General features: G+C 40.3%; 1 protein-coding gene across 12 annotated transcripts in view; it reads left to right on the top strand.

Annotated features, from left to right (window-relative positions):
• ARL13B (ADP ribosylation factor like GTPase 13B) overlaps positions 1–13,581 on the top strand; it is an 83,130-nt gene that overhangs the window by 1,101 nt on the left and 68,448 nt on the right. For 10 of the 12 annotated variants that reach the window (XR_006279743.1, XR_006279740.1, XR_006279739.1 and 7 more), the window contains exons 2-4: positions 2,606–2,791; positions 4,878–4,948; positions 10,242–10,491. Coding sequence is in view for 7 of the 12 variants with exons in the window: in XM_043510233.1 (XP_043366168.1) it covers positions 2,733–2,791; positions 4,878–4,948; positions 10,242–10,491 (380 nt within the window). In the remaining 5 variants the exon portion in view is untranslated. Of the gene's footprint in view, positions 1–47; positions 69–2,605; positions 2,792–4,877; positions 4,949–5,599; positions 5,810–10,241; positions 10,492–13,581 lie in introns of those variants that run through there. The other 2 variants (XM_043510216.1, XM_043510239.1) reach the window with 2 other exon arrangements.

The raw sequence follows: 13,581 nt of genomic DNA, 5'->3' as shown, positions 1-13,581 counted from the left end.
ATGTTTGGATTACTGTTTGTGCAGTGACTTCCCATTACAGGAGAAGCACTTTTAGTGGTTCAACTATGGTTCGTAGTAGACCTGCCTGTTACTGTTTCATAGCATAGTAGTGTTCCCTCTTATTCTGTACATCTGTTAAGTTAGTTTTCACTGGTAGGAATAGTATTACATTTTTTGCCAAAAAGCTTTTACTGTTGAAACCACCTTGAATTTTTGTTCAAAATAAAATACAGCTAAAATAATCCCTTCCCTTCTTCTAAAATTCAAATTTAAAGAAAACTCAGGCAAGGTATGTAATAAATATAGAGCCAAATGTGATTAAATTAAAACACTTCTTGGGGAGGGTAGTTTAAAAAGTTTTTTTTTTTTAATTAGTTTATAAGTGAGTCATCAGACTGTTGTTTTGGGATGAAAATTCCGCACCCTTAGCTTACATCACCACAGCAAAGTCAAAAATTGTCTGGTAATCTAAACATGATGGTGGTTTACCTAAAAACAGTTTTGCCCTGCACTGTGGAGATACATAAACGTGTTTTAATTTTGTTCCACTGTGTGACTTTGTTCATAGATATAGTATTTTTTCCTGATAATGATTTGCCTACATTTATATCTCATAGGCTTTGTCCCTGAAGGTAAAGGAGAGAGCCGCTTATTTGGGTTCCAGTCCTTTGTAATTGCTTCTAGCTTTGCTGAGCAGCAACAGCAGAGTGAAATTAACAAGGTTCTGCTCTGTTTTGTAGTTGACATTCAAACCCTGTAGGCGGCAGAGAAGCCATCAAGAACTACTGCAGTACCCCTTTCACACAGCAAGCCTCAAGTGTGACTCCCCCCCCTATAAATTAATCTTTTTTTAATATTTAACAGTATTATCAATTCTGTAGACTAAGTGGGGTTTGGGGTGGAGGCTGACAGCTCGTGACCCCCCAGATAATAACCTTGCGGCCCCCTGAGGAGTCGCGATCCCGCGCTTGAGAACCCCTGAACTACTGGTTTCATGCTACTCTCTGGGAAAGCCATAAGCAGTAGCAAAAATAGGTGATGTAGTTATTGATGGGGGAGGAAGAGTCAGACGCTGAGATGACTATTTTACTGAAGACTTCCTTCCACCAGCGACCAAGAGGCTAGGAAAGGAGTGTGGTTGTAGAGGCACTCCTTCCACCCCTGGAAAGCTTTGTAACTTTAGTGGAGAGAAATCTGTCTCCAAACTGCCAGATAAGCTGCTGATAAATTTTGAAGCCTCATTAGTCAGAGGCTGGCATTAGAACCAGTATCTCTGAGTAAAAAAAGAAAAGGAGTACTTGTGGCACCTTAGAGACTAACAAATTTATTAGAGCATAAGCTTTCGTGAGCTACAGCTCACTTCATCGGATGCATCCGATGAAGTGAGCTGTAGCTCACGAAAGCTTATGCTCTAATAAATGTGTTAGTCTCTAAGGTGCCACAAGTACTCCTTTTCTTTTTGCGAATACAGACTAACACGGCTGCTACTCTGAAACCTATCTCTGAGTAGATTCTGAGGACAGTTTCCTGATAGCAATCCCAGCATGCTTGTGCTTCCCAGAAGCTGGCAATGGAGATATGGGCTTCTTACCAGCATGCTGCTGCTGAATCTAGTGGAGAGAAGAATGGTGTTAGGAAGGGCGGTTCCCATACTCTTCCATATCAACCACTAGATAATAGGAAAGCTACTCTGGTTAATTATTAGTTGTGGTGTGTTTTTCTGTCCCAGCAGCATAAACTTGAAGGGGCACTTAATTTAAAAATCACACTTGTCTCCTACTGCTGTTCGTAACACCTAAGGTCATTCTACCTTGAAATCAGACCATTTTTAATTTTTTGTTTACCTTGCATTTGACTGCTCGTATATAATCAGGTTTCAGAGTGGTAGTCCTGTTAGTCTGTATCAGCAAAAACAATGAGGAGTCCTTGTGGCACCTTAGAGACTAACAAATTTATTTGGGCTTAAGCTTTAGGTAATAATCCATGTATAATCAGTTGCCTCTGTTTGTTTGGGTGCTTTACACAGCAACAGTGGAGAGAGAAATATTCCCCCATCACTCCAGAAAAAAAACAGAGAAATGGGATTGTAAATCCTACGAAATCGGCACTGGCAAAGCATATGGGGAAGAGGAAGCATCTGAGACTACTCTTAAGTCTCCAAATCTGGGTAGATAAGCAATCAGAAGCCTGACCAATTTGAAAGTTTACATTTAAAAATAGCTCCATCTCCTTTTCCCAAGGCCTATGTGCTGATGCTCCTCCCATTAGGATTTTAGATTGTGACTACACTTGGAATTATTCACTGATTTCAGCCATCAGCATAGCTGTGTGATGGATCATCCAAGAAAGCAATTTGTTCCGTGGGGTTTCTCTCTGCTTGAAAACTGGGTAAATCCTACTGGTGCAAGTTGCAGATTTTCTTGTCTACACTAATTTAGCACTGCACAGATGGCTGAAATAAGGGCTAATACCCCGTGTAAACAGAGCCTTAGGATAGGGGTGGTTATAAGAGGGATGGCTCTTCCCGATAAGGGAAAGAAAGTTTGCTTTGGTTACGCTTGGGGACTGACTGTGTTCTTTGTTTTGTTTTCCTCATTGCTACTAGTGACAAGACTGCACCTGAGCTGGTGCTCTCTGCTCCTCCATCTTCTTGTCTCTCTCACTGGAGTTCTCTGACCTGTCTACACACAATTTCAGTAGCTTCCTTGGCCCTGGATGGCTGGCGAAGAGGGATGTTTAGTCTGATGGCTAATTGCTGTAACTGGTTAAAAGGGTGGCGGGAGCCTGTCAGGTAGGATTAAGCAAATGAGAGTATTCTATGTTCTACAGTGGCTTTCATCCCAAAGAACCTCAAAGAGCTCTATATATTATACTATATGTCCAGGGTTACTCTATACTACCATTTTGCCTGTCTTACTTTTCTTCTTAGCTACCCTTTGATAAAACCTGATTTTTTTTTAATTTTTTTTTTTTTACATCAAAGACCAAAACCTAAGGTGCATAATTGTTTTTTCTTTGAGAGAAAATCAGACATGTTTTTTGAGTTCTAAAGAAGAAAACACAAACTAATGATCAGTTACTCAGGTAATTTGTTTCTGACTGAAAGAATTTGTGAAGTTCAACATATTTACCTTTCTCTTTTGTGTGGACTTGTGTTGGGAATTGGGACAGAGAAGAGCAGTGACTTAAAATGTCTCATGTATGGCCGTCAAACTCATTCTGGATTTTGTTTTTAATTATTGTCCATTGGTAGGGATATATGTTTAAGGGTAAATATACTACCCTTTATCCACAGCAGATGTTATATCATTGAGAGTTTTGAACAAAGATCAAGGGTAGAATATGGCCTTTATGAAATTTTAGTTTTAATCATCATTATTTAACTGTCCTATTGTTACATTCTACATTCTGGAAGAGTAGTCTCACGTTTGGGACCACTGTTGTTTCTCCACTCTGTTTCTTTTCCTTCCATATCTTCCTTCCTGTTTTTTTTCTCTCCCCTTTCTCTGGACGGAATTGCTGACACCTCTCAGAGCCATTGTTTTGGATTGTCAGTTTCTAGACTCAGGAGAACAATACATTTGTTTATATTTGGTGTACCTTGGAAGAATTTCTTGACAGCCTTGAGAACTAGAAACTTAATTTTAAAAATATGGATTCTGCAGAATCCAAGCTTGTCAAATGGGCCACATGAGTCTGTTTAGTGGTGTCAAACCTCACCCACTTATCTGACAAATGCTTACAGACTTTTCTGCTTATTTCACTTGATTCTTTTGGTTGCTGCTTATTGCCACCACTGGAATTCATTGTGATCCTAGTCTCCACCTCTTGCACTACCTCCTCTTGTCCTTCTGGATGCCCTAAAGAAATTGGTCTGCAGCTCACAAACTTAGCCTGTCACAAAATGCTATCATATTCTGAAGGAGATTGGAAATAACCATGTTTTATTTAGCGTCCCCTTAATTAGTGGAATTTGGGGACTTGCCACCCAACTATGCCAAAATATCAGTTTTATCTATTTTCAAATGAGATTAGAGAAGGTGTTGGTTGCAAAAGCTTCTGTTTTTTGTCTTCTGTTTTCACAAATCCCTTCAAACTAACTTGAATTATTGAGAAAGTAATGAAAGTATATTTTCTCATTGCTGTATTTTAAACAATCCTAACCTTGAGAGAGAAGGGCGTATGTGAATTTAACAGGGCTACAGCACAAGTGACGTATTTGTTGTATTGCTCATCGATAGGAACTAATACCTTCATTGTGGCCTTGGGGATTTGCCTTGGTTAGACATTGATATAGCTATACCAATATGCACACATAGCATACACAGGCAATGCTGCTGTTCGCACCTGTAGAGAGTAAATTACTCTGTTTGCAACTGGGACAACTTTCCTTGTCTGCAGTGGAGTATTTCAATGGTGCAGCTACACTGATGGTTGCAGTATGATCAAATCCTCAGTGTGGATAAGGCTTTAGCTTTGGGGGGAAATGGAAGTTATGGTGGTAATTAAAGAGAATATAACCATGTCAAAAATATGGAATTCAAATTGATGGTACCTGGGATTCAATTTCCAAAAGACAAATACAAATTAAAGGCAAAATCATTAAGTCTTTTATGTATCTCTTCAAGTTAGATTATCATCCAGTATTAAGCTTATCTCTTTATTACTGCACTCTCTGATCAGCTGATTATATGTTAAACACCAAATAAACAAGCATAAGTCTCTCTGGTACTGGATATTTTGAAGCCTATTGGTTTTACAGCTTTGTGGTAACTTTGTTATTTATGCATTCAAATACTTGTAAAAGCCCAACACAATGTTCAACTAGGAAAAAAAGCCTTGAAATATCTTTTTTCTTCCCCCCCCCCCCGCCGAAGGAAGGTGACACTAGTGATGGTGGGACTTGATAATGCTGGTAAAACTGCTACAGTGAAAGGAATTCAAGGAGGTAAGCAGGAAATCTTTATATGAAGTTCTGAACTAAGCATTTTAAGACTAACTATGCTAGTCAACTCAAAACCTCTTTTTAAAATGACCAACTTAAAAAAAATCCTAAATGATATGACCTCAATTCTTACATCTCTTTAAAAGGATTTAGAAAGGGTTTTTATGCTCCTCTGTTTAAATGGGTATTCCAAGTAGGGCAAAACTGACTGTCCAAAGAAAAGAATAAAACAAATGACACAAAATTGCTGTCAAAAGTAGAGAGAGACACATTGTGGGGAAAAGATCTTTCAGTTACAGTATTCTTAGGTGTTGTGGCAGCTATGACAATGTCTTGGACAAACTTTATTGAAGTAAGTTTAAATATTTTAGGAGTTGATTGTATTCAAAATGAAAATGTTAATGTCCTATTGAGGGACTGTATGTATTTACGTGGGGGAGGGGAGACCACAGCTCTCCAGGAACTAAAAACGGGGGAGGTGTGGAGGTGTTTTGGCACATTCACTCAGGGCACAACACCTCCAGATAGGCAAGCCTCTTTCCAGTGGCGGAAGCTGTGCTTGTTCAAACTGAATTCTCCAGGGACCAACAGTCAAAGGAATTTTGGATAAATAGCCTCAGTTAAAACTGACTCAGGGCCTTCTTTCTGATCCAGCAAACAGAAAGGGCCTCTAATCCAGGTATGCCTCCCAGTCCTTATGGAAAGGTAGGAAGTCTGTCTTTGGCCCATTGAGGCCCCATAAGACATCAGCTAGTTGTGAGCTGAAGCTGTGATGAATTTGTGACCGCAGGAAAAACTCCTGTGTTGAGTTAGAAGGACTAATAACCAATCAGAACCCTTTTTGGAGTGAGGGAGTGATCCTTGGTAAGCTCATTAGCATGCTTGTCGGTTCTTTTATTGTTTTTAATGTTTTTCTCTGTAATGCTTTCACCTTGAGAATAAATATGCTTGCTTATAAAGGGCTGTGTGGTAACTTAGAATTATGGCAATTTTATTGTGTATTTGTCTTTGAAAAAATGGCAAAACAGGCCTCTTTAGGCTGGATATCACAGCATAGTTAGGGAACTGTACAGCCTTGAAGTTCCCCCATCAAGAGGAAGAGAAATGTGAATCCGCTCAAGAGAGGTGATAGCTGAGGAGCCTGGCCTGTTGGTGCTCCTGCTGGGCCATAGAGTGGAATATGGGTGCAGTTGCCCTGAACTATAAGTGTCGCTTGTAATTACATGATGTACAACACTTTGAGACAGAAGTGAATTCCCCCCTCATTCTACCCATCTGAGTTTATGGTGTCCCTTTTAAAAATGACTTTTATTTGGGCCTCTTTCTTTGAGAATATAGGCCCCAATCCTGCAGATGAATCCATTGTAAAAATCCCAATCTTAGTTCAGTGAGTCAAGGGATCTGAAAAGAATTAGGCCCCCAGTTCCCATTTAAATTCAGTGGAAGTTTAGCACATAATTACCTTGGGCTTTTTTAAAATTCCAAGCCTAAATTTTCAAAAAGGTGAGAACCTAAGTGCATGCACCCTTTTTGTCTGTGTGCACCTGCATCTGGGGTTTGTGTGGCTAAGTGTGCACAATAATGATTCATGAGTGCATCTGCTCTGGGTGAGGGTGCATGCTCATGTTTGATGACCATGCATGTCTCTTAGAATATGGTTAGTTTTTCAGTAGTTCATTTTCTGGCACATGCAATATATATTTTTCCTGATAGGGTAACATGCTGTTTCTGTTAGAGAAGGAGCTGACTATAAATTGCTAGCTTTTTGACAGAGAGAGAGAGAAAAATTATCCAGAGTTCTTTTAGGACTGATATTCTGGCTCATAGTTTTTTTGAATTATTGCAAGGATATAAAGTGTTTCTTCTGGTTAATGAGGCATTTCACTTATTAGCATAGGTTAGAGAAATCAATAGATCTGATTTCTTTGTGCAGAAATTGCTTTCTGATGAAATATACCGCAATGTGCATACATCAGTAAACTTTATGTAAAGTCAATGTTTTAAGTATAACCTGTTTTATGATATTGACTGTCAGTATAATTAGGAAAGGAATCCAAAGAAGGAAATGGTGTGTATATAACTTAAAAGATGGTTCTAATGATACATTTTTATATCCTCATTTATAACCAGGAAAGCACCAGCAACTTCTTAAACATTTTCTACAGCAAGAGCTCATTTGGCTTTGGAGAGAATTTTCTCTTGCCCCTCTCCACTGACTAATGCACATGCATGCAGGCCATAATTGGAATTGGATAAAACTGGTGCTTTTAAAGACAAAAGTTTGGTGTAACTTTGTGTTTGAGATAGTGGAAGGTTTTTCCCGCTGTGTGCATTTAATTTAGCATCTAGGGTGTGCTATGCAATATACTGACAGTTATGAAGGCAAACTCTCTGCCCCTAAATGCTAGTTGCGGGTCAGTAAATCAATGGATTTATCAGGTGTAAATGAAGTTATGAAGACTTCCCCCCCATTCTGTCCTTCTGGATCTTTTTTTTTTTTTTTTAAAGACAGCGAATCCATAGTTGATATTTAATCTGCCATTGTTTCAGCACTGATACTAACACCTCCATCAGGAAAACAAATTAATTTGACCGAAAAGTCCTCTTCCAGGATAAACTTCTTCTAGAAAGATGGAACCAAAATGGACGAGATATTTCCAATATGGGGTTCCATATTAAGAGATTCTGACTCTGTTGAAAGTTTCTTAGTGCTTTGTTGTGAAAACAGCTTGACCTAGAAATGTCACATTTGTTTTTCTCAACTGACCTCATGGAGGAGAGTGCATTTGATTAGTTTTCAGGGTTGATAGTAGCTAATTGTTTAGTTATGCTTGGGGGTCATTAATACTATTGGATGGTGAATATAGTTTTAATTGAGTGCATTGTTGTAATGCACACGTATTCCAAATATATGCACCTTAATGTATTTCGACTCACAGAACTCGCAAGGCCTGGACCAGTCAGCACAGTGGGCAAAGACTTGCTATGAGGCATCTGCAGCCAGGAAAGTTTCACAGAAAAGACTGTCCATCATAGTCTGGGCCCTCTGTACTTCACAGTACAATGGGACTAAATTCTGCAGTGGCACCCTCTAAAATTCTGCATCAACATTAACATGTTCTGCAACCATGAAAAATACCCTTAGTTCTCACTGTGCCTCCCCAACAAACACACACAATTATGGTTTATAGTTGAAAATACTCAGCATAAAACATGTCTGTTATTTTTGAAGATGGCATTTTTTCACTATACTTTCCATATATCCTGGCAGTGCAGCCTATGTCTTGGTGTTGTCCTATGATGTTGTCTAAGTGGTCTGGCTCAGAATTGCCATTCTCTGGTGTGCCAGCGAGGGAGGGTGCTTGTACCCATTCCAGTGGTTCATCTTTCCAGTTTCACAAGCCTCAGCTGCTGCAAAGTTCTTCAGGCTGCTGCTTCTGACTCTTCATGCTTTCTGTTTGCGAGCTGGACTACAGCTGTCGCTCTGTAACCCTCTGTTGCCTGGTTCTATGTAACAGTGCACAGAAATCTAATTCGCTCCCTCCAAGGGAGGAACTGGAAAGTGAGAAGAAGGTTGTGATAAATGAAGTGGAGGGTAGCTCCCTTTTATGGACACCCAGCTAGCCAGTTAGCTATAAAATCTCTCTTGGTAGCTGTTCTCTACTTGCTTTACCTGTAAAGGGTTAAAAAGTCTGACTGCATGCATAGGTAAAAGGAAATGATTGGGCACCTGGACAAAAGAGCCAATGGGAAGGCTAGAAATTTTAAAAATTGAAACAAGACTCCCCTTTTGTGTGTCTGTGGTTGTTCTCCTGGAGAGCAGGGACAGGGCTGGACTATGCTGTAAAAGGTATGAAAAATCATTACATCGTATCTAGAAACTACTTATTTGAAACCCTAGATATATAAGTACATCAGGAAATGTCTAGGAAGACGCAATTAGGTTTATCTCTTTTTTATTTTTTTTATGGCTTGTGGATAACTCTGTTAACTCCCAAAAGCTTTTGTTTTGCTTGTAACCATTAAGCTGGACCTCAAGAAGACGATTCTTGATGCTTAATTATTATATTTGCTCTTCTTAAATCTAACAATAGTTAATAAGTTCCAGATGTATGTTTTCTTTTTGTTTTTAATAAAATTTACCTTTTTAAAGAACCAATTAGGGTTTTTGGGTCCTAAGAGGTTTGTGCATATGTTGTTTAATTAGCTGGTGGCAAAAGCTGATTTCCTTTGTTTTCTTTCTCAGCTCTTCTCCAGAGGGGTGGTGGTGAAAGGGCTTGAGGGTACCCAACAGGGAGGAATTCCCAAGAGTGCCTTCCTGGGTCTAAAGGGTTTTTTTTTGTTTGTTTTTTGTTTCTCTTCACTTGGGTGGTGGCATCATCTATCCATCCAAGGTCAGAGAGAAGCTGTAACCTTGGGAGTTTAATACAAGCTTGGAGTGGCCAGTATTAATTTTTAGAATCCTTGTGGACCCCCACTTTCTGCACTTGAAGTGCCAGATTGTGGAATCAGCCTTGACATAGCTGCAGGCTGGTCCTAGCAGGGCAGGCAACAAAGTGCTGAGCATGCGACGACAGCAAAATGGCAAAATCCATGACATCCTGGAAAAATACTAAATTCCACTGCTGCAAAAACTTCCACAAAGCCTTGTTTGAGACTAATGGGGTAATTCACATCTCAAACTGCTATCATTTCATACTTTTCTGCAGAGATGGGCAGACATCTGGTACATCTCTTTAGGCTTAGTTCTTTTTTTTTTTCCCCCCCCCAACACTGTCTCAGCAACCCTAAGGGCTAAGTTTTTGCAATGAAATCTGAGGTTCATGAACACAATTCTGTGGCAAGGATTAAATTTGGTGGAACACATCAGGGGCTGCTCGTAACCCATTAATTTGTTGTGCTCTGTTTTTTATTTTAAAGTTAGTTTAACACCACATAAATAGTGCACAGATGATTAGACTTGTACTTGCATCTTACAGAAATCCATAATAAATGTGAGTCAGTCACAGGCATTCTTACACTGTTTTTTCCTGCTTCTTGTATAGGTGATGTTTTTGTTTTTTTTTGTTTTTCTTTTTTTAAAGACAAGGTAATTCTCATACAGAAGCACATGTTCTTCTGGAATTAACATTTCAAACTTGTTTTCCTGGGGAGAGGGGAAACGTAATTAGAAGTGTATTGACCATTTTAATTGTATGGGCTTAGACTCTGAATTTTGACATACAAATCATAAAATAAATGAAATTGTTATAGCAAAATGAATCTTTCAGCAAATGTTTTCTTTATGATTTGGCAGAGTCTCCTGAAGATGTAGCTCCAACAGTGGGATTTTCTAAAATTGACCTTAAACAGGGAAGGTTTGAAGTCACTATCTTTGACTTAGGAGGTGGAAAACGAATACGAGGCATCTGGAAGAATTACTATGCTGAGGCATATGGGATAATATTTGTTGTGGATTCCAGTGACACAGAGAGAATGGAAGAGACGAAAGAGACCATGACTGAAGTTCTAAGGCATCCTAGGATATCTGGGAAGCCTATATTAGTGTAAGTAACACAAATAAATGTTTTACTACTAATCTATAATTTATTAGATGTTGTATGTATTCAGATTAGTAGGATAATTCTTCCCCCTCGGCCTTACCTCTTTTAGTATCATTACATAAGTACAGAATAATGGCTGTACTTGGTCAGACCAGTGTTCCTTCTAGCTCAGGATCCTGTCTTCCCACAGGCCAGAGCCAGATGCTTCAGAGGAAATGAACAAAACAGGGCAGTTTATTGAGTGATCCATCCCCTGTCATCTAGTCTCAGCTTCTGATAGTCAGAGGTTTAGGGACACCCAGAGCATGGAGTTGCAGCCCTTGACTATCTTGGCTCATGCTCATTGATGGACTTATCTTCCATGAACTTACTTAATTCTTTTTTTATCCCAGTTACACTTTTGGCCTTCACAAGATCCCTGGGCAAGGAGTTCCATGGATGACTATGCATTGTGTGAAGTGGTACTTCCTTATGTTTGTTTTTACCCTGCTTCCTATTAATTTCATTGGAAAACCTGGTTCTTGTGTTATGCGAAGGAGTAAATAACACTTCCTTATTCAATTTTTCCATACAATTCATGATTTTATAAACTTCCATCCTAACCCCTTTAACCATTTCTAAGATGAGCAATCGCAGTCTTTTTAATCTCTCCTTATATGGAAGCTATTTTCCACCCCAATCAATTTTGTTTTAATGGTTCCTAATATTCTGTTCAGGGTTTTTTGACAACCGCTGCACATTGAGCAGATGTTTCCTGAGCACTATTCAAAATGACTCCAAGGTCTGTCTTGAGTGGTACCAGTTAATTTAGACTCCATCACTTTGTAGGTATAGCTGGGAATGTTTTCCCATATGCGTTCATCAAGATTGAATTTCATCTGCCATTTTGTTGCCCACTCACTCAATTTTGTGAGTTCTCTTTGTAACTCTTCATAGTCTGCTTTGGACTATCTTGATTGATTTTTTTATGTTTCAGAGTAGCAGCCGTGTTAGTCTGTATTCGCAAAAAGAAAAGGAGTACTTGTGGCACCTTAGAGACTAACAAATTTATTAGAGCATAAGCTTTCGTGAGCTACAGCTCACTTCATCGGATGCATTTGGTGGAAAAAACAGAGGAGAGATTTATATACACACACACACACAGAGAACATGAAAGAATGGGTTTATCATACACACTGTAAGGAGAGTGATCACTTAAGATAAGCCATCACCAGCAGCGGGGGGGGGAAGGAGGAAAACCTTTCATGGTGACAAGCAAGGTAGGCTAATTCCAGCAGTTAACAAGAATATCAGAGGAACAGTGGGGGCTGGGGTGGGAGGGAGAAATACCATGGGGAAATAGTTTTACTTTGTGTAATGACTCATCCATTCCCAGTCTCTATTCAAGCCTAAGTTAATTGTATCCAGTTTGCAAATTAATTCCAATTCAGCAGTCTCTCGTTGGAGTCTGTTTTTGAAGCTTTTTTTGTTGAAGTATAGCCACTCTTAGGTCTGTGATCGAGTGACCAGAGAGATTGAAGTGTTCTCCAACTGGTTTTTGAATGTTATAATTCTTGACGTCTGATTTGTGTCCATACATTCTTTTACGTAGAGACTGTCCAGTTTGGCCAATGTACATGGCAGAGGGGCATTGCTGGCACATGATGGCATATATCACATTGGTAGATGCGCAGGTGAACGAGCCTCTGATAGTGTGGCTGATGTGATTAGGCCCTATGATGGTATCCCCCGAATAGATATGTGGACAGAGTTGGCAACGGGCTTTGTTGCAAGGATAGGTTCCTGGGTTAGTGGTTCTGTTGTGTGGTGTGTGGTTGCTGGTGAGTATTTGCTTCAGATTGGGGGGCTGTCTGTCAGCAAGGACTGGTCTGTCTCCCAAGATCTGTGAGAGTGATGGGTCATCCTTCAGGATAGGTTGTAGATCCTTGATGATGCGTTGGAGAGGTTTTAGTTGGGGGCTGAAGGTGATGGCTAGTGGCGTTCTGTTGTTTTCTTTGTTGGGCCTGTCCTGTAGTAGGTAACTTCTGGGTACTCTTCTGGCTCTGTCAATCTGTTTCTTCACTTCAGCAGGTGGGTATTGTAGTTGTAGGAATGCATGATAGAGATCTTGTAGGTGTTTGTCTCTGTCTGAGGGGTTGGAGCAAATGCGGTTATATCGTAGCGCTTGGCTGTAGACAATGGATCGAGTGGTATGATCTGGATGAAAGCTAGAGGCATGTAGGTAGGAATAGCGGTCTGTAGGTTTCCGATATAGGGTGGTGTTTATGTGACCATCGCTTATTAGCACCGTAGTGTCCAGGAAGTGGATCTCTTCTGTGGACTGATCCAGGCTGAGGTTGATGGTGGGATGGAAATTGTTGAAATCATGGTGGAATTCCTCAAGAGCTTCTTTTCCATGGGTCCAGATGATGAAGATGTCATCAATGAAGCGCAAGTAGAGTAGGGGCATTAGGGGACGAGAGCTGAGGAAGCGTTGTTCTAAGTCAGCCATAAAAATGTTGGCATACTGTGGGGCCATGCGGGTACCCATCGCAGTGCCGCTGATTTGAAGGTACACATTGTCGCCAAATGTGAAATAGTTATGGGTCAGGACAAAGTCACAAAGTTCAGCCACCAGGTTAGCCGTGACATTATCGGGGATACTGTTCCTGACGGCTTGTAGCCCATCTTTGTGTGGAATGTTGGTGTAGAGGGCTTCTACATCCATAGTGGCTAGGATAGTGTTTTTAGGAAGATCACCAATGGACTGTAGTTTCCTCAGGAAGTCAGTGGTATCTCGAAGATAGCTGGGAGTGCTGGTAACGACTACAGGACAGGCCCAACGAAGAAAAGAACAGAACGCCATTAGCCATCACCTTCAGCCCCCAGCTAAAACCTCTCCAACGCATCATCAAGGATCTACAACCTATCCTGAAGGACGACCCATCACTCTCACAGATCTTGGGAGACAGACCAGTCCTTGCTTACAGACAGCCCCCCCAATCTGAAGCAAATACTCACCAGCAACCACACACCACACAACAGAACCACTAACCCAGGAACCTATCCTTGCAACAAAGCCCATTGCCAACTCTGTCCACATATCTATTCAGG

This window comes from Dermochelys coriacea, chromosome 1, assembly GCF_009764565.3.
Source record: "Dermochelys coriacea isolate rDerCor1 chromosome 1, rDerCor1.pri.v4, whole genome shotgun sequence".
NCBI lineage: Eukaryota > Metazoa > Chordata > Testudines > Dermochelyidae > Dermochelys > Dermochelys coriacea.
This window is presented reverse-complemented; position numbering and strand designations above follow the sequence as displayed.